The sequence below is a fragment of the Lagenorhynchus albirostris genome, chromosome 10 (genome assembly GCF_949774975.1).
Source record: "Lagenorhynchus albirostris chromosome 10, mLagAlb1.1, whole genome shotgun sequence".
Classification (NCBI taxonomy): domain Eukaryota; kingdom Metazoa; phylum Chordata; class Mammalia; order Artiodactyla; family Delphinidae; genus Lagenorhynchus; species Lagenorhynchus albirostris.
The window spans coordinates 81699986-81727933 of NC_083104.1; the positions used below are offsets into that span (position 1 = coordinate 81699986).

General features: G+C 42.6%; 1 protein-coding gene across 2 annotated transcripts; it reads right to left on the bottom strand.

Moving 5' to 3' along the window:
• Nucleotides 1-17205: 17205 nt before the first annotated feature.
• MUC21 (mucin 21, cell surface associated) lies at nt 17206-22133 on the bottom strand. Of its 2 annotated transcripts, none has more exons than XM_060163314.1 (3): nt 22051-22133; nt 21839-21962; nt 17206-19782 (listed from the first exon to the last, which is right to left on the bottom strand). In XM_060163314.1, the coding sequence occupies exons 2-3, from the start codon at nt 21900-21902 to the stop codon at nt 17975-17977; spliced, it is 1872 nt and encodes a 623-aa protein (XP_060019297.1). In that variant the 5' UTR covers nt 21903-21962; nt 22051-22133; the 3' UTR covers nt 17206-17974. The 2 variants fall into 2 exon arrangements, with proteins under 2 accessions (XP_060019297.1, XP_060019298.1); XM_060163315.1 differs by having other exon boundaries at nt 17206-17633; nt 17987-19782; nt 21839-22132.
• Nucleotides 22134-27948: the final 5815 nt, after the last annotated feature.

A 27948-nucleotide genomic window follows, 5' to 3' on the forward strand; every position in this document is an offset into this window, starting at 1 on the left:
CAATTTCCGCCCCCCACCGAGACATTTCCCCCCCAGGTAACCATAAGTTTGTTTTCTACATTTGTGACTCTGTTTCTGTTTTGTACATAAGTTCATTTGTACCATTTTTTTAGATTCCACATGTAAATGATATTATATGATATTTGTCTTTCTCTGTCTGACTTACTTCACTCAATATGACAATCTCTAGGCCCATCCATGTTGCTGCAAATGACATTATTTCAGTCTTTTTTTATGGCTGAGTAATATTGCACTGTATATATGTACCACATCTTCTTTATCCATTCTTCTGTCGATGGACATTTAGGTTGCTTCCGTGTCCTGGCTATTGTAAATAGTGCTGCAATGAACATTGGGGTGCATGTATTATTTCCAGTTATGGTTTTCTCTGGATATATGCCCAGGATCATATGGTGATTCTGTTTTTAGTTTTTTGTTGTTGTTGTTGTTGTTTTGTTTTTAGTTTTTTAAGGAACCTCCACACTGTTCTCCATAGTGGCTGCACCAATTTACATTCCCCTGAAACTTTGGTTTGTTTGATTTCTTTTTTTTTTTTTTTACATCTTTATTGGAGTATAATTGCTTTACAGTGGTGTGTTAGTTTCTGCTTTATAACAAAGTGAATCAGTTATGCATATACATATGTTCCCATATCTCTTGCCTCTTGCATCTCCCTCCCTCCCACCCTCCCTATCCCACCCCTCCAGGCGGTCACAAAGCACCGAGCTGGTCTCCCTGTGCTATGCGGCTGCTTCCCACTAGCTATCTACCTTACTTTTGGTAGTGTATATATGTCCATGCCTCTCTCTTGCTTTGTCTTGTTTGATTTCTTATCACTAATTTGTTTTTGTGGTTAAATCAGGGTCATGACTTATTGGCAAGGATACTGCTGAGATGATGTTCCCTTCTTAGTGCAGCACATCAGGGAGCTCGTGGTATCAACGTGCCTTATCACTGTGATGCTAACCTTGATCACTTGGTTAAGGTGGTGTCTGAAAGAATTCTCCACTGTAAAGTTATTATTTGTCCCTTGGTAATTACTAAATATTTGGGGAGGGGTATTGAGACTATGCAAATATCTTATTTTTGCTTAAACTTTCATGCACTAATTTTGGCAACCATTGGCGCATCTTGCCTGCAGCTATTATTATTGTGGGTTTGTCCCTCCTTCCTTCTATATTTATGAATTGGAATTCTTCTGTAAGGAAAGTTGTGCCTTCTCCCCACTTTATTTGTGCAGTTATTTACATCAGTGTGGACTCACAGGTATTTATTGTGTTCTGTGGGTTTTGATATAATACTATCACAATTTATTTTGTTGCTCAAATTTTGGCCATTGTGAGCTCTCTCAGGCTGGCTCCAGTGCCTTTTTAATATTCCCCATCCTTTTTTCAAAGTACTTTTCTCCACTTTGGCATCACAAGGTGCCCCATGCTCATTTTGGATTTTCTCTGCCCAGGCCCTGGAATCAACCATTTCTATTAAATCTTTTTTCTTAAATAAGCTTACAGACAGTGAAATGCACAGGTCTTAAGTATTCAGTTAGGTGTGTTTGACAGATGTCTATTTACCTGTGTAACTAGAAGCCCAACCGAGATATAAGACATTTCTATCATCCAGAATGTTCCCCCTTCCTAAAAATTCTCACCCCTGTGGGAAATTAGTGATCTGCTCTCTGTCACTGTCGATTAGTTTTGTCTATTCTAGAATTTCAGACAGATGGAATCATACCGTAGGTTCTCTTTTGCGTTTGGCTTCTGTAGAGCTGTTTAAAGCTGTTATGTTAATGGTATTGCAAAAGGTACATCAATGGCCTTGGTCCTGTTAAGAAGGCTCTGGCAAAGGCCCAGACTATGAGAACCATGGCAAGGGCCAAGTTGATGAAACAAAGGTGAGTGATTCATTTGCCCAAGGAAGGATCAGCAAATGTACGTGATGAGCAAGTGACACCAGAACCCTTGACAAGGGCTTGACTTTCAGCAAGAGTCCAGTGCTGACACACAGGCTTTTTGTACCTGTTCTGAGGCCTGGTTTTTCAGGGACTGCTGAGAGCCTGGCTCCTGGCAGCACAGGCTGGGCCCGCCCTTGCAGAAACTCGCAGCACGTTCTCCCTGCCCAGGACTGCCACTGGGGCTGCGAGCCCACAGGAGAGCAGGAGAGAAAGGAGGTGGCTTACACCTGTCTTCCCAGTGAAGAGCAGACCTGTGTGGCCAGGAAACCAGAGAATGTGCCACGCCTGGGTACAGCCCCATTAGCAAGACCTTCTCTGCTTCACAACTGGTGTGATCACTCCCCAGCCCCCTTGTGCTCTAATCTTGCATAGACTTCCTTGTTGTGCAACACAAACTTGTGAAGTCCAGCATCTGCCTTCCCCCATCTTTCCTGAGTCCATTCTTCCGTCAGCCCGGAGGCCTTCAGGGAATGGGGATAGAATGGGGAAGAAAATGGGACAGATATAAAGTCTGGATTTCACTCTAGGGATTTGAGAGCTGGGAGAACACAGGGAAGAGGGGTCTTTAGGATATAAGGAACCTCCATTCACAGTGATAAATAAACACACACCCACAGAGTCTGGTTCCGCATATATTAGATGCATTTATTTAATAATTCAGTCACAGGACTGTCAGAGGCTGAAGCAGAGCTGGGAGGAGCAGCCCTGGGGGCAGGAGGGGCAGACACTCAGAATCGCAATCCGGGTCAGCTCCCTCTCTGCCCCCGAGGACGGTGATGCTTCTGCCTTCAGGGATGCTCAGGCCACTTGTGTCTCGCAGTCAGCTCCATAGCTGCAGGAGGAGACAGCTCTCCTCTGCAGTCAGTTACAGTGGCCCTTGACCCTTCTGGAACTTCATAACAGCCGTGAGTGCATGGCCATGGGGTGGTAAGAGATCTACGTTGAAGAGGTTTCTTAGGCACAGAGAGTTTCTCTAGAAAACAAGAGGCTGAATAGCTTCAGAGTCTTGCCCCCCTCTTCAGTGCTCTGCGATCCCAAGCATCTCCCCTCCTGCCAGCTCTCTCCCTCTTCGTTACTTCTTCTGGTCCCCTTCTTCCCCTCATCAGTTTCCTCTGAATATGTCTTGGCTTTTTGACTCTCTGTCTTGCTGACTCTAACCTGCTGTTTCTGTCTTTCCTGATTTTCTCATCCTTGTTACTCCCACAGTGACTCTGCTCTCTCTAGCTTAGTTCCTTCCTCACTTGCCTGCTCTCTTACCCTCAGAAAAAGGGTTTCCTATACATCAGGCACTCATGAAATGGAAGAGGAGTCCAGTGAGGAGAATCACAGCCACCGCAACCAAGGCCAGAGTAACTAGCACGACTTCCCATGGCCTCAGGTGTCCGCTAGGGTTTTCCTCTTTCATTGGAGGAGCAGTACTTGTGCTGGTGACACTGGAGATAGTAGCTGTTGTGTTAGTTCCACTGGACAGTGTGGTTGATCCAAGGGAGGTGGCTGTAGTGTTAACATTAAAGTTACAGCTTATTAAGGAAGGATGGCTGATTAGTTCCACTGGAAATTTTGTTTCCAGGTGTTGTGCTAAGTGCCACATATGAATTAGTACTTCAAATACTCACAATACCTCCATGAGGTAGGAACTGCTACTACCCAATTATATAGATAGGGACATTGAGGTTTAGAGAAATTAAGCCTGGTCCCAGGTTAGAGAGCTAGCAGGTCATTTAACAGGGATTTAAACCAAGGCAGCCTGACATGAGAGCCAGCCCTTAACCCATATACTATTCCACATTCTAAGTCACATGACCTGGGGAGTCACATGACCCAGGTCACAGGTATTAATCCTTCTCTAACTATTCATGATACTCTTCAGATAAAGAATATAAAAGAGATAGCTGAAGGGCCCATGTGTATATATTGAGCTACCCTCCAAACAGAATTGTACCCTTCTTCCAGAGGACAAATAATCAAGGGGAAGTTTGGGAGGGGAAATAATGTGCATTTTCACTATCAGGTAATTCTTATGCACACAGAAGTTTTGGAGCCACCAGGTACAGGATCCCACATGACCTTGGCACCTGGCCTGGCAGAGAACTAGCCACAGGTAGCTGGAGGAGATAAGGTCTCCCAGGATTCCAGGAAGGGACCCAACCTCCTTGCTTAGTGAATCAGAGTTAAGGTGAGGCCCATGCTTTTTCCCTCTATCTCATGCCTCTTTCCTACCTGTTCTGATTTTCCATCCCAATAACAACCAAGCTCTTGGCTTCCCAGATGCCTAAATACTCTCACCTCATCTGTGACTCTATTCTTCTGCTGGGATATAGGTTTTCTTCCCCTTACCTATTCCTTTCTTAGTATTATCTGGACTAACATAAATATTGCAAATTTAGGCAGAAGACCTAAATAGACATTTCTCCAAAGAAGATATACAGATTGCCAACAAACACATGAAAGAATGCTCAACATCATTAATCATTAGAGAAATGCAAATCAAAACTACAATGAGATATCACCTCACACCAGTCAGAATGGCCATCATCAAAAAATCTAGAAACAATAAATGCTGGGGAGGGTGTGGAGAAAAGGGAACCCTCTTGCACTGTTGGTGGGAATGTAAATTGATACAGCCACTATGGAGAACGGTATGGAGGTTCCTTAAAAAACTGAACATAGAATTACCATATAACCCAGCAATCCCACTACTGGGCATATACCCAGAGAAAACCATAGTTCAAAAAGACACATGCACCCCAGTGTTCATTGCAGCACTATTTACAATAGCCAGGACATGGAAGCAACCTAAGTGTCCATCGACAGATGAATGGATAAAGAAGATGTAGCACATATGTACAATGGAATATTAGTCAGCCATAAAAAGAAACGAAATTGAGTTATTTGTAGTGAGGTGGATGGACCTAGAGTGAGTCATACGCAGTGAAGTAAGTCAGAAAGAGAAAAACAAATGCTGTATGCTAACATATATATATGGAATCTAAAAAAAAAAAAAGGTCATGAAGAACCTAGGGGCAGGACGGGAATAAAGATGCAGACCTACTAGAGAATGGACTTGAGGATACGGGGAGGGGGAAGGGTAAGCCGTGACAAAGTGAGAGAGTGGCATGGACATATATACACTACCAAATGTAAAACCGATAGATAGTGGGAAGCAGCTGCATAGCACAGGAAGATCAGCTCGGTGCTTTGTGACCACCTAGAGGGGTGGGATAGACAGGGTGGGAGGGATGGAGACTCAAGAGGGAAGAGATATGAGGATATATGTATATGTCTAGCTGATTCACTTTGTTATAAAGCAGAAACTAACACACAACTGTAAAGCAATTATACTCCAGTAAAGATGTTAAAAAAATATATTACAAATTTAGATTTAGGGGAAGAGTCCAAAAACTTCTTGTTAATGCCTCTGATTAGGGTTATGGTCAGAGTCAAGAGAGAAACTAGGGGAATTACCTGGCAGTTCAGTGGTTAGGACTCTGTGCTTTCACTGCCAAGGACATGGGTTCAATTCGTGGTCCGGGAACTAAGATCCTACAAACTGCGTGGTGCAGCAAAAAAAAAAAAAAAAAAAGAGAGAGAGAGAGAAACTTAGTGAGAAATTGAGATGGGAAGCTGGCCTATGGACAGGGAATAGATTTGTTTTGTTTTGTTCAGGGGCATAAACAAATGAGTCAAAGTCAAGAAGGGGCAAATTCTAGAAAAAATTCAATCTGTGCAAGTGTTGAACAGCCCTGACAAGTTTAATTAGAGGGAAGGTGACTGCTGTCAGAGATGTTGGAAATGGATTCTTGCCTACTGTGGGTTATCAGGCATTAACTTTAAGATCCCTTCCAACTCCAATGCATCTGTATTTGGGATTGGTTGATTACAGAAGAAATAGTCCAGACTTATGGGCAGAAGAGTTGTTACTGGGAACAGAATAGAGAACAAATGCTGGGTTGGATTGAAGAGAATAGAGCAAAATATTGGTCCTTACTTCTTTGATGAGAATGAGAGCTAACAGGAAGAGTGTGCATCCCAGGACTGGACAACACTTCCCACAAACACTACTCAAACTTCAAGATTATCTTCTTTTAAACAAAATTACTCACTATTTCCTAAAAGTAATAGAAGATGAAACAACAGCCAGCATTCAAGGGAAAATGTTTTTCTCTTCATCTTGAGATTCTCTGCCTTGCAAGCCTGGAAAGGAGCGTTCTTGAGTCCCAGATATGATTAGGCCTAGAAAGGAAAGAAAAAGAACTGAGTGTCTTGAAAAAGAAGAGTCTCAAGTTGGAGATCTGAGGCTGGAGTTGTGGGGGTTTTGGTCTCCAAAGAATGGGCCCACAATGGGAAGAAAAACACCAGTAGGCAGAACCTGGGGTTGCAGACTGGGGACGCTGGATGCCTGGTCCCTTAGGATCCCTCCACAGAATGTCACCTCTTTCTTTCTCTTTCAAAGGTCTTTATAGCGTCATCTGGGTTGAGCCGGAGCTGGGTATATGACCTGTTGTTCTTTCAGCTGTGGGCAGGTAACAGAATACCTGAACTCAGAGAGGAGAGGTATAGAGGCCAGGAGATCCGTGAGAATGAAGAGTGACATGGTCGCATTAGGCAGGGCCTCGGGAGGAGCAGGAAGTAGTACAGTTCAAAGGGATCATGTTGTCAAAGTGGAGGGGACTCATCCTCTGAGGCAGGGATGGGGCTAAAAACCTGTTCTAGCTCAAGACCTTGTTTCCTGGAGAGAAGTCCTGAGTAACTGGGATAACTGTGTGGGGGCAGGGTGTGGGAAGGTAGACTTGATGAGCAAACCTTAGTTGGAAGGACACATAAAGTGAGTTTCACTGTGAATGGGGACGGCGGCCCGGACCTCTGGGTGCTGGTGAGCATGTGGTAGGCACACATCTTGGATGAGGTGGGAAGAGAGACTCACGGATAGACTCTGGGATCTCTGAGGTATGGGAGGTGGGGGTGGGGAGAGTGGGGCTTGGGCTGTTGAGGAGATGGGACCAGTGGTGTATCACTGTCAGTGTATACCTGTTTGCAAGGACCCCAAATTGTTAAAATTTCAGGATTTCTGCAGCATAGCCATTATTAAAAATTTGAGTTCTAATTTGATACTATGTGTAATCAAAACAAGGTGTCTCTACCCCCTCCAGCCATGGAGGCTTCCTGGAAGAGGAACCATTTCAGATTCTTTTTTTTTTTTTTGGAGCACCATGCAGCTTGTGGGATTTTAGTTCCCTGACCAGGGATCAAACTCAGGCCCTCGGCAGTGAGAGCACATAGTCCTAACCACTGGATGCCAGGGAATTCCCCTGAATTTCAGATTCTTTAAATGTTTGGGTGAAAGAATATTCACTGCTTGTGAGGCCTGATGAAAGTGAGCTGACAAGCAGGAGATGAAGATTCATCCCACAGATATTTAGTGATTTCCTACTATGTGCCAGACACTGTACTCCAGTAAACAAAGCAAATAAATTTGTGTTATTTTGGAGCTTATATCTAAGATATGAGAGAACTGTGAATGACTGAGTTTTAAAAGCAGGAAGAGAATGGAATGTGGTAGAAAATGTGGTGTTGGATGGGGAGTGGTCAGGAATCTAGATTCTAGGATGCCCTAGGAAAGGGCTTGGTAGTTGATCTGCCCACTGTCTGCGATAGGAAGTCCCATGTGGGGGATGGATGAGGAGTGTGGTCAGTAACAAGTCAGTATTGGGATCTCAGCACCCTGCTCTAAGGGTAAACATCCCAATAACATTTCTAAGTAGAAAGATGTTTTCTCTACAACCAATTAGAGTTACAGGATTTGTTTTATAGTGCAGGTTTACTCATATATTAGCACTTTTCTCATCTTTTTAGTGGGGATTACAATCTGAACTTCATAGGGTTGTTGTGAAGATTAAATGGTGGTATATTAAAAAACTCACAGAAGTCACTCAGAAGCAAAGTACAATAGCAAAACAAACACAAAGTTTAAAAGATAAGCATTTCATCTGGTTACAACATACATTAATAAACTTTTATTTTTTAGAGTATCTTCATTTCTTAGACTGTCTAGTAATTTTCTTCTTCATCACACAACATCTGGAGGAGACACAAGCAGGGAGGAAGACTCCTCTTAAGGACAAAGTCAAGCTCTGGAGGGCATTGAAGTGACCTGGGTGGAGGGAAGATGAGGAAGCAGCTGCCATAAGAGTAGTCACTGTGCCCATCCCCACGCCCTGTCAAGCAGCCTCCTTGATCCTGGGATTCTGAGTTATGGGGAGAGCCAAGGGAATACATTTACTTGACATCACTCTAGGCTTGATGAGGCTGTGGGTCTTCCAAAACAATACGCTGCCTGAGTGACCTTGTTGGTCAGACATGGAGACGCTTTCCTTGGTCCTGTCCTTGACCCAGGCCATAACCTATGGCCATTCTCTGGGAACATTCTGGTCTCCCATCTTGACTCACTCCCCCATCATTGTTCTTTGTCTTCTCCTCCATGACCCTTTCCTCCGCCAAAGTTTCCTCCCTTAGAATGTCTCCCATTATCCAGTGTCCATAGCCATGCCCTCTTCAATGACCTCCTCTAAGGTCTGCCCTGTGGTTGTCACTGGTGTGGCCTTTTCCATGGTCTCTTTCATGGCCCCAGGCCTGTGGTTTCCATCATGGCTTCCACAGAAGACACCTTGATGACTCATTTCCACAATCATCTTCATGACTGTGGCTCATTTCATGGCCCACATTGTAGCTTTCTTCATGGCCAAGGCCACAGGCCCCTCCATGGCTCAGTTTATTGTAGAGGCTGCAGAACAATGGACCCAGGCCAAGGTCATGGGTGTAATAAGTGTCAATGTTTCTTAGAGGCAGAAGAGTATCCCTCTAAAAGAGAAAGATGTGGATATTTTAAGAGAGTACTCCTCTCACATTTCACAATCCACCTGGTTGACTAAAATCACAGACTTTCACTTTTTTTTCAGGTATATATCTTTATTTTACTGAAACTGAAATTAAAATTAATAACAGTAAGCAAAGCAAAGCACAGCAAATGTATTGTAGAAGATATATATTAAAAGGTCAGAGGTATAAAACTGAATGGTTTATCCTTTTCCATATTGTTCCTGCTTTGAGGATTTTTAAAAATTGAAGTATAGTTCATTTACAATGTTGTGTTCATTTCAAGTGTACAGAAAATTGATTCAGTTATACCTATATATATAATATATACTATATATATTCTTTATCAGATTCTTTTCCATTCTAGGTTATTACAAGATATTGAATATAGTTCCCTGTGCTATATAGTAGGTCCTTGTTGTTTGCCTGTTTTATATATAGTAGTGTGTATATGTTAATCCAAACTTCTAATTTATCTCCCTCCCCCTGACTGTTCCCTTTGGTAATGATAAGTCTGTTAGTCTATTTCTGTTTTGTAAATAAGTTCGCTTGTGTCATTTTTTTAGACTCCACATATAAGTGATATCATATGATATTTGTCTTTCTCTGTCTGACTTAACTTCACTTAATATGATAATCTCTAGGTCCATCCATGTTGCTGCAAAGGGTATTATTTCATTCTTTTTTATGGCTGAGTAATAGTCCACTGTGTGTGTGTGTGTGTGTGTGTGTGTGTGTGTGTGTATATATATATATATATATATATATATATATACCATCTTCTTTAACCATTTATCTGTGATAGACATTTAGGTTGCTTCCATGCCTTGGCTATTGTAAATAGCATTGCTATGAACATTAGGGTGCATGTATCTTTTCGAATCAGAGTTTTCTCCAGATATATGCCCAGGAGTGGGATTGCAGGATCATATGGTAACTGCCTTTTAGTTTTTTAAGGAACCTCCATACTCTTTTCCATAGTGGCTGTACCAATTACATTCCCACCAACAGCGTAAGAGGGTTCCTTTTTCTCCACACCCTCTCCAGCATTTATTATTTGTAGACTTTTTAATGATGGCCATTCTGACTGGTGTGAGCTGACACCTCATTGTAGTTCTGATTTGCTTTTCTCTACGAATTGACAATGTGAGCATCTTTTCATGTACCTATTGGCCATCTGTATGTCTTCTTTGAGAAATATCTATTTAAGTCTTCTGCCCATTTTTTGATTAGGTTGTTTGTTTTTTGATATTAAGTTGGATGAGCTGTTTGTATATTTTGGAAATTAACCCCTTGTTGGTAGTATTGTTTGCAAATATTTTCTCCTAATCTGTAGGTTATTTTTTTGTTTTGTTTATGGTTCCTTTTTCTGTGCAAAAGCTTTTAAGTTTAATAGAGACTAAAAAAAATAGAAAAGATCAATGAAACTAAAAGATGGTTCTTTGAAAAGGTAAACAAAATTGATAAACCTTTAGCCAGACTCATCAAGAAAAAAAAGGGAGAGGCCCCAAATCAATAAAATCAGAAATGAAACAGAAAAGTTACAACTGACACCATAGAAATACGAAGGATCATAAGAGATTACTAAGAGCAATTATAAGCCAATAAAATGGACAACCTAGAAGAAATGGACAAATTCTTAGAAAGGTACAATCTCCCAAGACTGAACCAGGAAGATATAGAAAATATGAACAGACCAATTACTGGTACTGAAATTGAATCAGTAATTAAAAAACTCCCAACAAGCAAAAGTTCAGGACCAGATTGCTTCACAGGTGAGTTCTACCAAACATTTAGAGAAGAGTTAACACCTATTCTTCTAAAACTTTTCCAAAAAATTGCAGAGGAAAGAACACTTCTGAACCCATGCTATGAGGCCATCATCACCCTGATACCAAAACCAGACAAAGATATCACACAAAAAGAAAATTACAGGCCAGTGTCACTGATGAACATAGATGCAAAGATGCAAGTGGGATTTATCCCAGGTACGCAAAGATTTTTCAATATCAGCAAATCAATCAATGTGGTACACCACATTAACAAACTGAAGCATAAGAACCATATGATTATCTCAACAGATGCAGAAAAAGCTTTTGATAAAATTCAACCATTTATGATTAAAAAATCTCTTCAGAAAGTGGGCATAGAGGGAATATATCTCAACATAATAAAGGGTATATGTGACAAACTCACAGCTAACATCATACTCAAAGGTGAAAAGCTGAAAGCATTTTCTCAAAGATCAGGAACAAGACAAGGATGCCCATTCTAGCCACTTTTATTCAACATAGTTTTGGAAGTCCTAGCCATAGCAATCAGAGGAGGGAAAGAAATAAAAGGAATCCAAATTGAAGAAGAAGTAAAACTGTCACTGTTTGCAGCTGACATGATGCTATACATAGAAAATCCTAAAGACGCTACCAGAAAACTACTAGAGCTCATCGATGAATTTGATAAAGTTGCTGGATGCAAAATTAATATACAGAAATCTGTTGCGTTTCTATGCACTAACAATGAAAGATCAGAAAGGGAAATTAAGGAAACAATCCCATTTACCATTGCATCAAAAAGAATAAAATACCTAGGAATAAACCTACCTAAGGAGGCAAAAGACCTGTACTTCGAAAACTGTAAGACACAATGAAAGAAATTGAAGATGACACAAACAGATGGAAATATATACCGTGTTCTTGGATTGGAAGAATCAGTATTGTTAAAATGATCACACTACCCAAGGCAATCTACAGATTCATGCAATCCCTATCAAATTACCACTGGCATTTTTCACAGAACTAGAACAAAAAATTTTTAAATTTGTATGGAAACACAAAAGACCCTGAATAGCCAAAACAATCTTTTTAATTTAATTTAATTTTTTATTTTTGACTGCATTGGGTCTTCATTGCTGCACGTGGGCTTTTTCTAGTCGTGGCGAGCAGGGGCTACTCTTCGTTGCGGTGCACGGGCTTCTCATTTGGTGGCTCTTGTTGCAGAACATGGGCTCTAGGCACACGGGCTTCAGTAGTTGTGGCATGCGGGCTCAGTAGTTGTGGCTTGTGGGCTCTAGAGTGCAGGCTCAGTATTTGTGGTGCACGGGCTTAGTTGCTCCACGACATGTGGGATCTTCCCAGACCAGGGATCAAACCCCTGTCCCCTGCATTGGCAGACAGATTCTTAACCACTGCGCCACCAGGGAAGCCCACCAAAACAATCTTGAGAAAGAAGAATGGGGCTGGAGTAATTAGACTCCCTGACTTCAGACTATACTACAAACCTACACTAATCAAAACAGTATGGTACTGGCACAAAAACAAACATAGATCAATGGAACAGGATAGAAAGCCTAGAAATAAACCCACATTTATATGGTCAATTAATCTATGACAAAGGAGGCAAGAATATACAATGGAGAAAAGGCAGTCTCTTCATAAGTGGTGCTGGGAAAACTGGACAGCTACATGTAAAGAATGAAATTAGAACATTCTCTAACACTATATACAAAAATAAACTCAAAATGGATTAAAGATGTAAATGTAAGACCAGCTACTATAAAACTCCTAGAGGAGAACATAGGCAGAACACTCTTTGGTGTAAATCGCAGCAATATTTTTTTTTGGATACATAACATAGAGTAATGGAAATAAAGACAAAAATAAACAAATGTGACCTAATTAAACTTAAAAGCTTTTGCACAGCAAAGGAAACAGATTTTCACTTTTTAAGAGAACCCATTAAATTTTTTTTCTTCCTAATCTTTTTACTTCTCTGTGTCTCTCTTCATATCCATGTGTTATCTTTTATTTCTCTCCTTGTGAAAACATCAAAATAAGGAAAAAATCAAATAAAATAATAACCTCACTGTGTCTATATTCCAATTTACTATGCTGTACCAATATAATGTGGTAGAATTTGCAAAGCAAAAATAAATCAACATCCCAGTGTTCAGGGGATGGGCCACCAAAGAACAGGAATCCGTCATTGTATTACTAAGGAAATGCATGTTTGTGAGACCAGGTATAACTTTTCTGGATGAGCCACAGTTTTCAAATCCAACATATAGCCTTTCAGTTAAAAACATGGATTCCTGAAATTAAAAGATCCTGGGTTGAGTTCTCTGCTGTGTGCCCTTCAGTAAGTTTGTTAACCTCTTTATATCTCCTTGCATATGAAATGTGAATAGTGTCCTTATGTATGAATAGTGTCCTTGTATATGAAATGAAGATAATAATAACACTTTCCCCGCAGTGTTATTGGGGGTATAAAATGAAATACCACATGTAAAATGCTCGCATAGTACCTGCCACAAAGTAAGTGCTTAATGAATATTAGCTACCATTATTATTGCTATTACCTCTTGGTTTTGAATAAGAGAGTGCCAGCATGTTTAGGAGAAAACCAGTGGAAGTGAGTCTGTATGTGGTGCCCTATAATTCGAGGACATTTTAGAGTTTAAAAGGAATAATGTATAGTTGGAGTGGTCTTCATCATTTATACCCTGCCATCTTCCACACATCGTTTAAGGTACCTCTCTATAACAAAAAATGTAAAATAAAAAATTCAGAACAAAAAGAAAATACAGGGCTTCCCTGGTGGCACAGTGGTTGAGAGTCCGCCTGCCGATGCAGGGGACACAGGTTCGTGACCCGGTCCGGGAAGATCCCACATGCCGCGGAGCGGCTGGGCCCGTGAGCCATGGCCGCTGAGCCTGCGCGTCCGGAGCCTGTGCTCCGCAGCGGGAGAGGCCACAACAGTGAGAGGCCCACGTACCGCAAAAAAAGAAAATACATCGGAATAGGGGAGCAAGTCCAGGTGAAAATCTGAATGTAGAATGCAGTCTGGAACCGGTGTGCGAGGACAGCTCTCTCACCCTCCACAAGGAATGTTAGGAAGCCTGTGAGCTCTGGCTGAGCTCTGGAAACCTCTGCACCTCATCAGGCCGTTTTTGTCTCCTATCCTCTCTGGTTTCTACCCCTGTTATTCTGCCTTGATATTACTTCCCCTACATTATTCTACTGTAATATTTTTTGCTTGTAAGATTTTTGTTGATCACCCTACCATGCTTCTCTGCACCAAAAGATATGTTTATAAACATAAAAAAAATTTCCTGTGGCTTGTGTTAAATTTCTCAGTCCTCAATAACATTTTGGTGAAAAGTAAATGAAAATGTTTTTCTTATGCAATGTTTTTATCTTTCCTCCAACTCCGCAATGTTTTTCCATATTTTCAAGAAAATGTGCAACATGAACCTTCCCAATATAAAAAATAATAACATAATTTATAGAGTGCTACCAAATGTACTACTCTAGGCTTCACAGCAATCTCATGAATTGGGTACTGTTATCACCCTCAGTTTTACAGATAAGCAAACTGAGACCCAGGAAAGTGAAGAAATTTGTGGGAGGCCACGCTGAGCTTAGATTTAAAACCGGAAATTCTAGTTCTTCAATCTGTGCTCTTAGCAGGTATGCTGTACAGCTTCTGGATCTTCCTTTCGTCTTAAGATAAAACATTAGGGACTTCCCTGGCGGCACAGTGGTTAAGATTCTGCCCTCCCAGTGCAGCGGGGCCGGGTTCGTTCCCTCATCAGGGAACTAGATCCCACATGCATGCTACAACTAAGAGTTCGCATGCCACAACTAAAGAGCCGGCAAGCCACAACTAATGAGCCCGCCTGCCACAACTAAAGACCCAGCACAAATAAATAAATAGTTTTTAAAAAAGATATAACATTAATCAGGAAGTAAATGTACAACTTATAATGTCTTCCTCCTTGAAAATCATGCAAAATATCCAACTGTGATCTAAACCAGGAAACTCTTGAATGAGACAGAGTTTCTCCTTATGGAGAACGGTGTATAAGCCAGGGACGCGTGCTTCATAGTAAGTTGCTATTTCCCAGCAAAGCTTTTACAAATCTTGAATATTCTAAAATAGGTAGACAGACAGATAAGGGTTTTCTATAGGGTTTGCTATAGGGTTTTCTCCTGGGTTAAACGAGGGACTGCCACTCTTATTATTTCATACTGATGACAGCATACTGATGACAGCTCTGCTTTCATGAGTTGCTCCCCCCAGAAGGATGTATTCTTTGACAGGAGATGAAAGAGAAGAGATTGTTAAGCAGAAATCTTTATCACCCCTGCTACCTCACTCTACAATATATCTGAATAAATAACATCTTAACATGTCCAAAAATTCCCCGTTTATTACACTTCTTTTAGCCCCTAATAGGAATTTATGTGAGGCAAGGGAAAACATGAAGCCCTACTCTGGGTATACAATGACTAAATTAGAAGAGATTTTGAGTTATCCCTTTATTTGCACCCTGGAATTTTTTGCACCTAGGGAAATCCACCATAATAATATAGGAGCTAGAATGTAAAAGGTGGGTGGGTGGCTATAGAAGGAAAGCTAGAAAAGTATAACTAGCAGATGCTTTGACCACAGCCACAAAATACCTATCGAGGTTGAAGTTCTGGAAGATGATTCCCATAAGATATCCCACACCTGCATAATACTCTTTAGAAAGTCTTCATATACCTCCAAGGGTATGGGCAGACTCCATTTAAAGATCATTGCACTAGGCCAACAGTGCAAAAGCGCTTAATCCTGTCAACTTCCTAGACCTCTGCTTGGGTCAAACTTCCTTGGTGAGATGGGGCTTTGTTGGGTTAAAACATGTTTCATCCATGTAAGCAGATCCCATGATAAAAGTTGAGTCATGATGCTTCCTAACTCTATGTACACACTCCAGTTTCTGGGAGTAGCGAGATGTTCACAGTGTAACCATGTCAATTAACCACAAGCTGAATTACTTACTCACCGTGGTTTCATCTCTTGTCATCTCCCACTGTCTCAAAGTGCCCATTGCTGTTTATCTTTGGAATTCAAAATTTTTATTTACACGATATGCCTGCTGGGTACTAATATTTTTACAGCTTTATTGAGATATAATTTATATAGCATATTCTCCTGTTTAAAATAGATGTTAATGGGGTTTAGTATATTTACAGAGTTGTTATTAATAAGCCCTTTCAACTTGCAGACTCAAATCTTTCTTCCCTGTTGTTTACTTCCTCTGGTCTATCTCTTCCTTTTTTCTCTGTTCTGAATCTTACTACTTGTTTGTTAGTCCTCCTGAATCAATCCTCCAAGTGTCTTCTATTCTCTATGTCAGTGATTTTCATCTCTGGTTTGTTGTATCTAATTGAGCTACTTTCTCCACTTGCTCTTCTAAATAACTAACTTTATTCTCAACCAGCATCTTTGAATTTATCTATTACAATTTTAAACTTGAAAATGCATGTTTTACATTTTAAAATTATCTAAATGGACTCCCTTGCTTTATTTTCACGTTTTTCACATTATGCTTTCCACAGTTCACACCAGTGGGAGGTAACTTTCTAGGGGGTTCAACTCAGCTTCTCTTTCCGGTTGCTGGATCCCTGTAGGTAAGATAATGATGATGATGATGATGGGCCTGTACATGGCTCAGCATGGCCTCACTGACTAGGATCAACCGTCTGGTTTGCTGACACTTGAGAAACCCAATGAATGGTGGAAGGCAGAGCAGTTTCCACTGCTGTGAGTTGGGGTGAACCCACCAACAACCTGCTAATTCTCTCCTGAGGCCTCTGTCCCCGGTGGAAGTCGTGTCACTGGCCTCATGGATTCAGAGCAACCCAGCCTTTCAAAGCAGCTCGCCTCTGTCCTCCAAGACCTGTAGGATCAGAGAGCCTTCTATCCTAGACCATGAAAGGGGTATGTGCAGCCTTTGTGGGAGGGGAATTCATGAGAATCTCAGGCTTTACCCCAGGTGTCTCTGCCATGACCCTCTTGAAAGGAAATCTTAGCAGGCTAGGAAGTGTTTCCCTTGATAAAAACAGGAAGCACTTTCTCTCTGCTTCCAAAGGCAGCACTGAGAGTGAGAGTTATCAACCAACACCTTCATTCTTACAAGTAACCCAGGTCTAGAGCAAATGTAAACGGCCTGGAAACTGTGGCTTTGAGTGACCTCCCTCCCCGCCCATCCCCCCACCCAACAGCATACCTCCTCCTGTCATGCTCTGGGTTCTGCATGTGCTACAACATAATCTCTACCTACCACAGGCTTAATCCATGAGCCTGTAGGATCTGGGCACCTGCCCTACCTTCTCATCTCTCCCAATTCAATTCCCCTCTCAGTCTGGGAGATTCTTGGGGGCACAGGGTTCCTGCTTGGGGCAAGAAGCATTAGAAAAAGGGGACAGATATGGATGACGTCTCTGGATTTTACTGTGGAGATTCTGAATGCCAAGTGGATTCTAGCATGGGGTTCTCTCATACAACCGGGAAATTCAACTCGGCGCAGCAGACACCCACTCGTGTGCACACACAGGTTCTCTCTGTGATACAGTTTGTATGTGTTTATTTCTTAGCTAAATGACCAGCAGAGTCTCCTCTTTCCAGTGTCTGGCAAAAGCAAGAGAGAGGGAGGAAGTGTCTTTCCCAATACTGGCAGAGACCCAAACAAAGCTGGGAGGGGACTCCTGGGGACGAATGAAAGGACACTCAGATCTCTGGTCCCCCAGGCTGGCTTCCTCTGTGAGAAATGTGGCTCTCTGGCTTCAGCAGCCACTTAGAGCCCATTGTGGCTCTCTCTCAGCTCCATGGCCACTGAGGATACCGGTCTCCTCCAGAATCCATTAGGGCTCCACCTAGACCGGTGGTGGACTGTGTGATTCCCTCCAGGGCCTGGGCCGAGGTTTGGGCCATGGAGTGGATAGACAGCTGTGTCAAAGACATTTCTCAGGGACAGGGAGTTTCTCTAGAAAAAGAAGGCAGAATCATTTCAGAATTGGAGTCTCCTCCACTCCCGAGAAGCCTTCACCAGGGACTCCTTCTGGAATCTTCTCCCCCTTTAAACCATTTCCCTCATTCAGCAGTCCTTCCACCAGTCTTTATTTCTTCTTTTGCTCCCCTTTCCCACAAGTCAATAGCTTCCTCTGCACATTGATTGGCTCCTCTGGTTCTAACTTGCTATGTCTCTTTCGTAACTTTCTCCTGATTTTTCTTTCCTCCCTACTCATCCCTAACTTGGTGGCCCTACTATTCATACCTTATTTCCCTATGTTCCCTATTCCTTCCCCCCAGGCAATTTCCTATATATTAGGCACTCACCACACAGAAGTAGAGCCCAACAAAGAATCCCACAGCCACTGTAACCGAGACCAGAGAGATGAGGAAGATTTCCCATGGCTTCAGGGACCCACTGGGCCCTTCATTCACTGTAGTTCCAGCACTTGTGCTAGTACTGTTGGAAATTGTGATTACTCCAGTTGTCAAGGGTGTACCAGAGCCTCCTGCAGTTGCACTGGGTCCAGTGTTGGAGGCCGTGGTGGTCCCACTGGAGGTTGTGCTGGATCCAGTACTGGAGGTTATGCTGGTCTCACTGGAGGTCATACTGGAACCAATATTGGCAGGTGTGCTGGTCTCACCAGAGGTCACGCTGGATCCAGTATTGAAGGCTGTACTGGTCCCCCCAGGGGTTGTGCTGGATCCAGTCTTGGAGGTTGCGCTGGTCCCTCCAGAGGTCAGGCTGGATCCAGTATTGGAGGTTGTGCTGGATCCACTGGAGGTCACTTGGGATCCAGAGTTGGTGGCTGTGCTGGTACCACCATAGGTCGTGCTGGCTATAGTGTTGGAGGCTGTCCTAGTCCCACTGGAGGTTGTGCTGGATCCAGTGTTGACAGGTGTGCTGGTCCCTCCAGAGGTCAGGCTAGATCCAGTATTGGAGGTTGTGCTGGTCCCTCCAGAGGTCAGGCTGGATCCAGTATTGGAGGCTGTGCTGGTCCCCCCAGAGGTTGCGCTGGATCCAGTGTTGACAGGTGTGCTGGTTCCTCCAGAGGTCAGGCTGGATCCAGTATTGGAGGCTGTGCTGGTCCCCCCAGGGGTTGTGCTGGATCCAGTGTTGGAGGTTACGCTGCTCCCTCCAGAGGTCAGGCTGGATCCAGTATTGGAGGCTGTGCTGGTCCCCCCAGAGGTTGCACTGGATCCAGTGTTGACAGGTGTGCTGGTTCCTCCAGAGGTCAGGCTGGATCCAGTATTGGAAGTTGCGCTGGTCCCTCCAGAGGTCATGCTGGTTTCAGTATTGGAGGTTGTGCTGGATCCACTGGAGGTCACTTGGGATCCAGAGTTGGTGGCTGTGCTGGTACCACCATAGGTCGTGCTGGCTATAGTGTTGGAGGCTGTCCTAGTCCCACTGGAGGTTGCACTGGATCCAGTGTTGACAGGTGTGCTGGTCCCTCCAGAGGTCATGCTGGTTTCAGTATTGGAGGTTGTGCTGGATCCACCGGAGGTCACTTGGGATCCAGAGTTGGTGGCTGTGCTGGTACCACCATAGGTCGTGCTGGCTATAGTGTTGGAGGCTGTCCTAGTCCCACTGGAGGTTGTGCTGGATCCAGTGTTGACAGGTGTGCTGGTCCCTCCAGAGGTCAGGTTAGATCCAGTATTGGAGGTTGTGCTGGTCCCTCCAGAGGTCATGCTGGATCCAGTATTGGAGGCTGTGCTGGTCCCCCCAGGGGTTGTGCTGGATCCAGTGTTGGAGGTTGCGCTGCTCCCTCCAGAGGTCAGGCTGGATCCAGTATTGGAGGCTGTACTGGTCCCCCCAGAGGTTGCGCTGGATCCAGTGTTGACAGGTGTGCTGGTTCCTCCAGAGGTCAGGCTGGATCCAGTATTGGAAGTTGCGCTGGTCCCTCCAGAGGTCATGCTGGTTTCAGTATTGGAGGTTGTGCTGGATCCACTGGAGGTCACTTGAGATCCAGAGTTGGTGGCTGTGCTGGTACCACCATAGGTCGTGCTGGCTATAGTGTTGGAGGCTGTCCTAGTCCCACTGGAGGTTGCACTGGATCCAGTGTTGGCTGTGGTGGGTTCACTGGAAGTTGGGCTAGGTGTGCTCCCACTAACGGAGGTTATGCCTAATGATAATCATAGATGATGACATATATTGAGCATATCTACTTTCTGTTCAATGGTTGGTTAAACTCATTACATGGATAATTCTATTTAATGCTCACTACAGCCCAATGAAATAGATATTATTATTATCAACAGCTAAGATGAAAAAATTGAGGCTTAGAAATGTTGACACTTGCCCAAGTTTGTACAGCTAGTAAGTAGTAGAACAGGAATTTGAACCCAGGCCATTGAATCTGCACTTTTAGCTACCATGCTAAGTCACCCTCCACATCCACCCCCAACACCAGGGTTACATGACCTAATTTCACTGATAGTAAGCTTATTCCATCATCTGCTGTACAATATTCAACACAGATAAAAAGTATTATAAAGGAGTTGTAGAACCCAGGTGAAACTAGTGTATATTGATTAATTCATTATTAAAGTGGTATTGCTTCTTTCTTGGAAAATATTTCTGAGTGTTATTCAGAAAACACCTATATTAGAATTATCTGGGGACCTTGTTGAAAATAAAGATTTCTAGGCAAACAACTCCAGACTAAATGAATCAGAGTCTGAGATAGGCCTAGGTATCTGGGTGATTACATATGCATTAAAGTTCCACGGGCTCCTGATTACAAGGCAAAGGTTAGAAAAGAGCAAGTTATATGTAACTTAAATATATAAGATCTCCCAGGATTAAGGTCTGCAAACCAAGATCTACAGGTATAGGGAAGCATTTCCCCCTTCTTGAAGGCTCAGCTAGAGTTAAGGTTGTGCCTATTTTTTGCCTCTCACTACCTTGAAGGACAAAGATGCTTAGCCTCCCCAGATAAACAAAATTTATCTCATTTGTGGCTCATTTTACTATTAATTTGGACATGAGCGCCTAGCACCTCACCACACACGTGTGTAGCTTATTTGAACTAACATAGTATTAGAGTTTAGCTCTATTTGGGGAAGGCCCCCTAAAATCTGCAATGGGGTACAAATTGGAGTTAAGGTTAGAATCATGAGTAAAACTAAATAAGAAACTGAGATGAACAACAGTAGGGGTGATGTGAAAGAGGGAGTGGATTTGATTTGAGAAGTTTTGGAGAATAGAATAGTTGAGTCAAAATTGTATGAGGGTGGGGCTTCCCTGGTGGCACCGTGGTTGAGAGTCCGCCTGCCGATGCAGGGGACACGGGTTCATGCCCCAGTCCAGGAAGATCCCACATGCTGCAGCTGGGCCTGTGAGCCATGAGCCATGGCCGCTGAGCCTGCGTGTCCGGAGCCTGTGCTCCGCAACGAGAGAGACCACAACAGTGAGAGGCCCGCGTGCCACAAAAAAAAAAAAAAAAAATTCTATGAGGGCTAATTTTGATTCAAAATGATGAATTCTCGGGGAAGTACCCTGATGGCCTAATGGTTAGGATTTGGCACTTTCACTGTCGTGGCCCGGGTTCAATCCCTGGTTGGGGAATTGAGATTGTGCAAGCCGTGTGGCACCGCGCCCCCCAAAAAGAAAAAGAATTCTCTAAGAAGCCATGCTTCCTAGTTGCACAACAGGAGACGGCCCGAGGAGTGTTTAATAGAGTGTCAGAGGTGCGGAGCAGAGTGGGAGTTAGTTTTGACTTAAATCCTTTTCTCCTTGGCCTGAGGCTGACTGAGGCTGATTGTGGAATAGGGGTTAAGGACACGAGAAAAATTAAGATTTTATAATATAGAAGAGTGATATTTTAAAATAACAGTCAACTCTTCTTGTTATTAATATTTAAACCCCAGCCATATCTCACAGGTTATTACCATTTTATAGATGCAGAAATGGAGGCACAGAGAAGTTAACTCACCCAAAGTGTACCAGTAACGGATGGAGCCATGATTCAAACGTAGGCAATTGGAGACCAGAGTCCACAGTTTTAACCACTGTGCTCTGACTGCCTCCCAGGTGATACCTTATTAGACTGAAGTGATTGGGGTGAAATGATGACCCTCACTCTATGGCAGAGAACCAGTTATTCCTAGTGCCGGTCATCATCTCCCACAATCCCTCAAAAGTTCACAGACCATCCACCTTTAAAGAAAAGCACTCACCATATTCCAAAAGTAGGAGATGCAACAGCAACCAGTACATAAGGCAAATGTTTCTTTTCTGCATCTTGATCTGCCTCTTTGTGGCTGGTAAAAAAGACGCTTGGATCCCAAATGTGGCCAAGACCTAGAAGGCAAAGAACAATATTCTTGAGAAAGGAGAGTTCAAGGTGAAGAGGTAAAGGCTGGAGCTTCCAGGAGCTTGGTTCTCCTACGTATGTGTTCTTGGAAAGAATCTGGAGCCTAGCGGGGTGGGAGACTGGATGCCTGGGCTTCTTGAGCTTCTTCCACACAATGTTGTTGCCTCTTTCTTTATCATGGAAGAGCTGCAGGAGCCTTTATAGCTTCATAAAAGGGAGGGGTTGGGAAGTTGCCTTCTTCTTCTGCCAACTATGAGCAGGTAACAAAACAATAATGAGCCTGGGAAGGAATAGACTGGGGTTCAACAGGAAGGTGAGAAAGGAGAATGACATGATCATACTAGGCAGGGCACTGGGATGGGTTTGAGCAGGAAGTAGAATGTGATAAGGGGATCAAGGTTGTCAGAGTGGAAGAGACCCACCCTTGAGGCAAAAATAGGGCCAGAAACCTGTTCCAGTTCAAGACTTTGTTTCCTGGTCAGGAAGTCCTGTGTGCCTGCTTTTAGTATGGAAGAAGCCCTAATAGACTGAGCTGAAGGGTAGGACCTGACATCTTTAAATCAAAAAAAAAAAAAAAAAAAGAAAAAGAGACCTCAAAGAGAGCAGTAACTAGGGATCTGGGCTCCTGGGATATGGGCAGAAGACAGACGGTATATTGCTGAGCATGCAGTAGACACTCAACAATGCACAATGACTGAACAGGAAAAGAGAGATCCATGGGTAGTGTAGCCATCTTTGGGGTCTCTGGCACATGGGGGATGAGGGTGGGGGAGAGTGTTGAATATGCAGGAACAAGCCACCTGTCACACTCATAGCAGGTAAAGCGGTGGTATAGGGCCCCCCTTTTAAAAAATTTTATTGAAGTATACTTGATTTACAATGTTGTGTTACTTTCTGCTGCACAGCAAAGTGATTCAGTTATATATATATATATAACTGAATATATATATTCAGTTATATATATATATATTCTTTTTCATATTCTTTTCCATTATGGTTTATCACAGGATATTGAATATAGTTCCCTGTGCTATACAGTAGGACTTTGTTGTTTATCCATCTTATATATAATAGTTTGCATCTGCTAATCCCAAAGTCCCAATCCTTCCCTCCCCCACTCCCACAAGGGCCACCTTTTGATTCTCAACCATAGGGATTCCTGTCTTGTTTGTTTTCGGAGTAATTCATAGGACCTTTTCTTCCCTGAGATCCTTCAGATGTGCCTTCTCATCAGCCTTAATGAAACATCTCTCAGCAAGGTATACCATGGGCACCACATTAGGAGACTTCAGGTCTGTTGGGGGAGGGAGATACTTACTTAGTCCAAGTCCTCTAGGAACTTCGAGTTGGGTCTGGATGCAGATATAGCAGCAGAAAGGACACACAGTCAGCTAAATGAGCATGACTGAAGAGACCCAAATGAGTGGAGGGTTGGGGAGTTTATGGGGAAAGCTTCTTGTGACCAGGGTAAGGGGAGTGGGATTGAAGGGAGTTCCAATGCATAGTCTGTATGACCGAAGTCAGCTGTCTCCATTCCCTGTCAATGAGGAGAAGCTTCGTGGAAGAAACGACATCTCAGGTAGTTTATTTATAGGTGAATGGGTATCCCCGACATGTAAGACCTGCTAGAAAGAAGCTGCAAGCAGGAGGTGGCTGGAGGCATGAAGGAGCTTGGAATAAGTCAGTCTGAGAGTCCGGAGGGACAGAGTTTGCTAAGAAAGGCTTACATGCCTAGCGGCTGTAATGGGTGGTTCCTGAGGTTGAGGTGTGAGGGGCCAGTCAGTGACAGATGGGGTCTTGAACTCCCAGCAATCCTAATCTGTGGCTGTAAAGCCAATAGCACTCTAAGAAAGAAAACTTTTCTTCCCTCTAGAATTAATTGGAGGCAGAGGTCCTGAATTCAAATCCAGATTTCACCTTTTAGAGATATCCTAAAAAAATTTTACATGCATACTTATCAGTCTAAATGTAATTAATATCTTTATGCTCCTTCAAAACAATACAAGGACCTTGGAACTCTTTCATTCTTATTACCTGTCTCCCAGCTCAAACCCTAACATTATCAAGTATGTTAATTCTATCTTGTTTTTTAACTTCATGAGAAGTTATTGCTACCTGCTAACACACCATAAGAATATAGTCACACAGCTACAGTAAGCTGCAAGAGAGACTGGGAAATATAGTCCTTTGCTGGGTGGACATGTGCTCAACTAAAACTTGAGAATTCTATTTTCAAAGATGGATAATGGATATTAGTAGACAACCATAAAGCTATGACAATATCTATAGTTTTTGCGGATCTGATCCTGTTGTCTATTTGTTTTGTTTTGTTTTTTTTCTTGCTGGCTTTCACTCATGGTGCCTCATTTGTGATTTGAGATTTATGACTGTAGATTTATTTTTCTTGGGTTGTTATCTATATAAGTCCTTTGAAACCCAAGGTGAGTTCTGATCTTCCACAGTGAATTTGCATGTTTTTGCCAAGCATAGAGAGGCAATACCACTTGTAGATTCCTTTAAATTAAATTATAGGCTTGAGCTCTTTTGAATTACCTAGGTTACATGATTTTGGGCTGCAAACCATGTAAAGTATTGTGGTTACAAGTTATTTCTCAAGAGGTACTTCCCCCATCCTCCCTTCCCTTGCACTGAGTTTAGAGACAGGCAATTTTGCTTGCATTTCCTTAGAGGAGGGGTGGGTTTGTTTTTGTTTGTGTTTTTTAATATTTATTTGGCTGCGCCAGGTCTTAGTTGCAGCATGCGGGATCTTCGTTGCGGCATGCAGGATCTTTAATTGTGATATGCAGAATCTTTAGTTGCGGCACTTGGGATCTAGTTCCCTGACCAGGGATTGAACCTGGGCCCCCTGTATTGGGAGCGTGGAATCTTAGCCACTGTACCAGCAGGGAAGTCCCGGGGTGGGTTTGGTTTTAGTTTACACTCTCCCTGAAGGTTTCAGATTTATGTGAAGGTCTACTACAAGAGTCCTCACCTGGGTTGGTCTGACTGAGGTTGTGCTACCTGAAGCTTAAATTCACTGGTTGGGCAAAAGTTGGCTTGAGTACTCTTACCTCCTTAAGTTCCTACCTTAACTTAGTCTTTACTTTTAGCATTCCTTACTGTCCTGCTGAATCAATGATACTTTTAAGAAGAATTTTTAGTACACGATTTTTAGTTTTTCAGCATATTTTAAGACACCTAGCCCATTATAGAGCCAGAAATTTAAGTCCTCATTGGATTGTTCTGAGAAATAAATGATCGTGTATTTAAAGGCACAGCACAGTGTTTGGTGCATAATAAGCATGCAACAATAAAGGACAAAGGAAGAGCATAAATATATAGATGCCAAGTGTATTTTGAGATTTTAATAGTAGCACGTTGCAGTGATTTTCTCCTTACTTGTCATATAGCATTTGGAAGAGACAAAGAAGTGGGGAGGGAGAATCTTCCCAAAGATGAAGGAGACCTGGAGGACATGTGTAGGTCAAAGATGGCTTTCTGTCTACCTAGTTTGTATGATTTGAAGCTACAAACCCAAATGAAGAATGTTATGCAATTACAAATTCTCAAGGGAGGTTTTTACTCCCCTCCACTCAGTGTCAAGTTTAGAGACAGACATTTGTCTCAGTCGCCAATGTGCAAGGTGGGCAATACAATTTCATTCTAGTTTAACCACTGAAACCTTAACCCTTTTAGGTCTCAGCTTTCTTTAGTCTCCTATTAGACTCCACCCCTTATGCAGGTCCTGGACTTTGTCTCCGGTACCCTAAGTGCTAAGAGGCTGTGAGAAGGTAAGCTTAAATTCACCAGATACGGCAAATGCCCTCAGTGTGACAGCTGGTTCAGAGCTCTCCTTCAGCCTCTCTGAGTCTCTGCCTTCTCTTGGTTGTTGATCTAAATATTACCTACTATCTACCCAGCTAATTGATACTATCTACCCAGCTGATTGATATAGTTACAAAGATTTTTTTCAATATTTTATCCAGTAATTTTTGTTGCTTTCATTAAGAGGGGTGGTTAATGCATCTTGTCCACTATATTGCCAGAAAAGTAGAAATTCTCAAAAGATTGTTTTAAGATTACAAATTTCAAAATTGTTAAATGATAGTGCATTTAAAATTACGTAGTACAATGCTTAGCACATAGCAAGCACTCAGTAACAAAGGGGAAAAGGGGGGAAAGAATGCTCAAACAGATAAACAAGGAAGCAAGTCATCTTGCCACCACAAATAGTATGAGCTGTGCTTTTTAAGGCTGTAATCATATCTTCCTTCTTCCTACTGGTCACACTGCGTCATGAGGAAATAAAAAAGAATTCCAAAGTGAAAGGGCACAGGTTATTACTTGGGCATTAGGAGAGCAAAGAGAAATTGTTGTGCAGTTGGTCACTATGACTTCCTAAGAGGTTCTGAACTATGGTTAAGCTTAGGGAGAATCTTTACTTGAGTTCAGGTCCAAATCTGATGAGGCTGCAGGCCTCCTCCAGAAACACTCTCTGTTTTTCTGGCTGCCCTGTTGGTCAAACTCTATGATCTCTACCTTGCTCATGACCGTCTCCATGGCCAATTCCCTAAAGACCTTTTGGAAGCCCATCTTGACCCACTTTATGGCCACTGCCTTCTCCTCCATGATCGCCTTCTTCTGCGATATTTCCTTTGCCAGAGTGCCCTGCATTATCCAGTCTATGTCCATACTCCCCCTTCCTCTATGTCTTCCTTGGCAGCCTCTTCTGTGATCTACTTCATGGCTCTTGTCATGGCATCCTCCATGTCCATGACTCCTGCCAGGATTCATGCCATAACCACCCCCTTGGCTGTGGCTTAATTCATGGTGCACTCCATGGCCTACCCTGTGTCCAGAGCCATATGCTCTTCCATGAACCAGTTCATTTTCTAGGCTATAGAACATTCCAGAGCCCAATCCTGAGTCCAGGTCCAGACCGTGGAGGTTATAAATGGCTCTGTTTATCAGGGGAAAAGAAAAGTCATTCTAAAAGAGAAAAAAATATATTTTTAGAGTTAAATCCTTTTCTTTCAGATCATTAAAACTTGGATTGTCAAAAATCACAAAATTTCGCTTTTCGTCCATTCTCTGTGTGTGTCTCTCTTCCTCTCATTTATTTATTTATTCACTTCTCTGAGAAAACAGACTTCCTGATTATTGCACTTGCATACTCTCTACGTGAATGCTACGATCATTGCTCTGTACGTTGGCAAATCCGCATCCTGTACCTAGAGTAGAGTCTCCCAGAAATAGGGAGTCTTTCATTGAGTTAATCAGCCAAGAAAGTTGCATGTCTATGAGGAAAGGTAAAAACAAGAAACTTATGAAAGTTCATAAAATAGAAGTCAGAATAGTAGTTACCTTTGGCTGGGCAGGTATTGACAGGGAGGGGACACCAGAAACTACTCAGATGATAGGAATGTTCAATATTTTGAATGGGATGGTGGTTATTTGGGTGTGTACACATTTTTAAATGAATCAAGCTGTACACTTGAGATCTGTGTACTTCTTATAAGTTATACTTCAAATATTTTTTTTTTTAAGATAAAGGAAGGCCCATTAAGAACTAGAGGTTGGAGAACCAGCTTTAAACACTGTGGCTAAGAGAACAGGCTCTCCTGTGAAGCAGACTTGGATTAGAGCCCCAGTTCTGTCACTACCTGACCCTGTGATCTTCAGCAAGCTACTTCAGTCTCTGACTCCAGTGTCCTAGCCTGTAAAATGGGATAATAAGAGTACATGCCCCAAAGGTGGTTAAGCAGAGTTAAGGAGAAACAATGCTCTCTTGCACTTTTAGTTCTGGACCTTGCACCTAGTAAACAGTTAATAAAATGCTAGTTATTATTATTACATGTTTATCTTAAACAATTAGAGGATTGTTCATGGCTGGTGAGTCACATTTTGTTCTTGCCACAGGGAGGGATCAGAGGATCTGAAATAAGAAACACAAGTAAGTTGATTATAAATTAT

Bases quoted from the DNA above. Each gene is read 5' to 3' on its own strand.
- MUC21 (XM_060163315.1), bottom strand. From the start codon at position 21,902: ATGCAGAAAAGAAACATTTGCCTTATGTACTGGTTGCTGTTGCATCTC. The intron at 19,783-21,838 runs GTGAGTGCTTTT...GATTATCATTAG, and splicing joins TCTCCTACTTTTGGAATATG to GCATAACCTCCGTTAGTGGG. The intron at 17,634-17,986 runs GTGAGTGCCTAA...TTCTTTTTCTAG, and splicing joins TTGGGCTCTACTTCTGTGTG to AGAAACTCCCTGTCCCTGAG.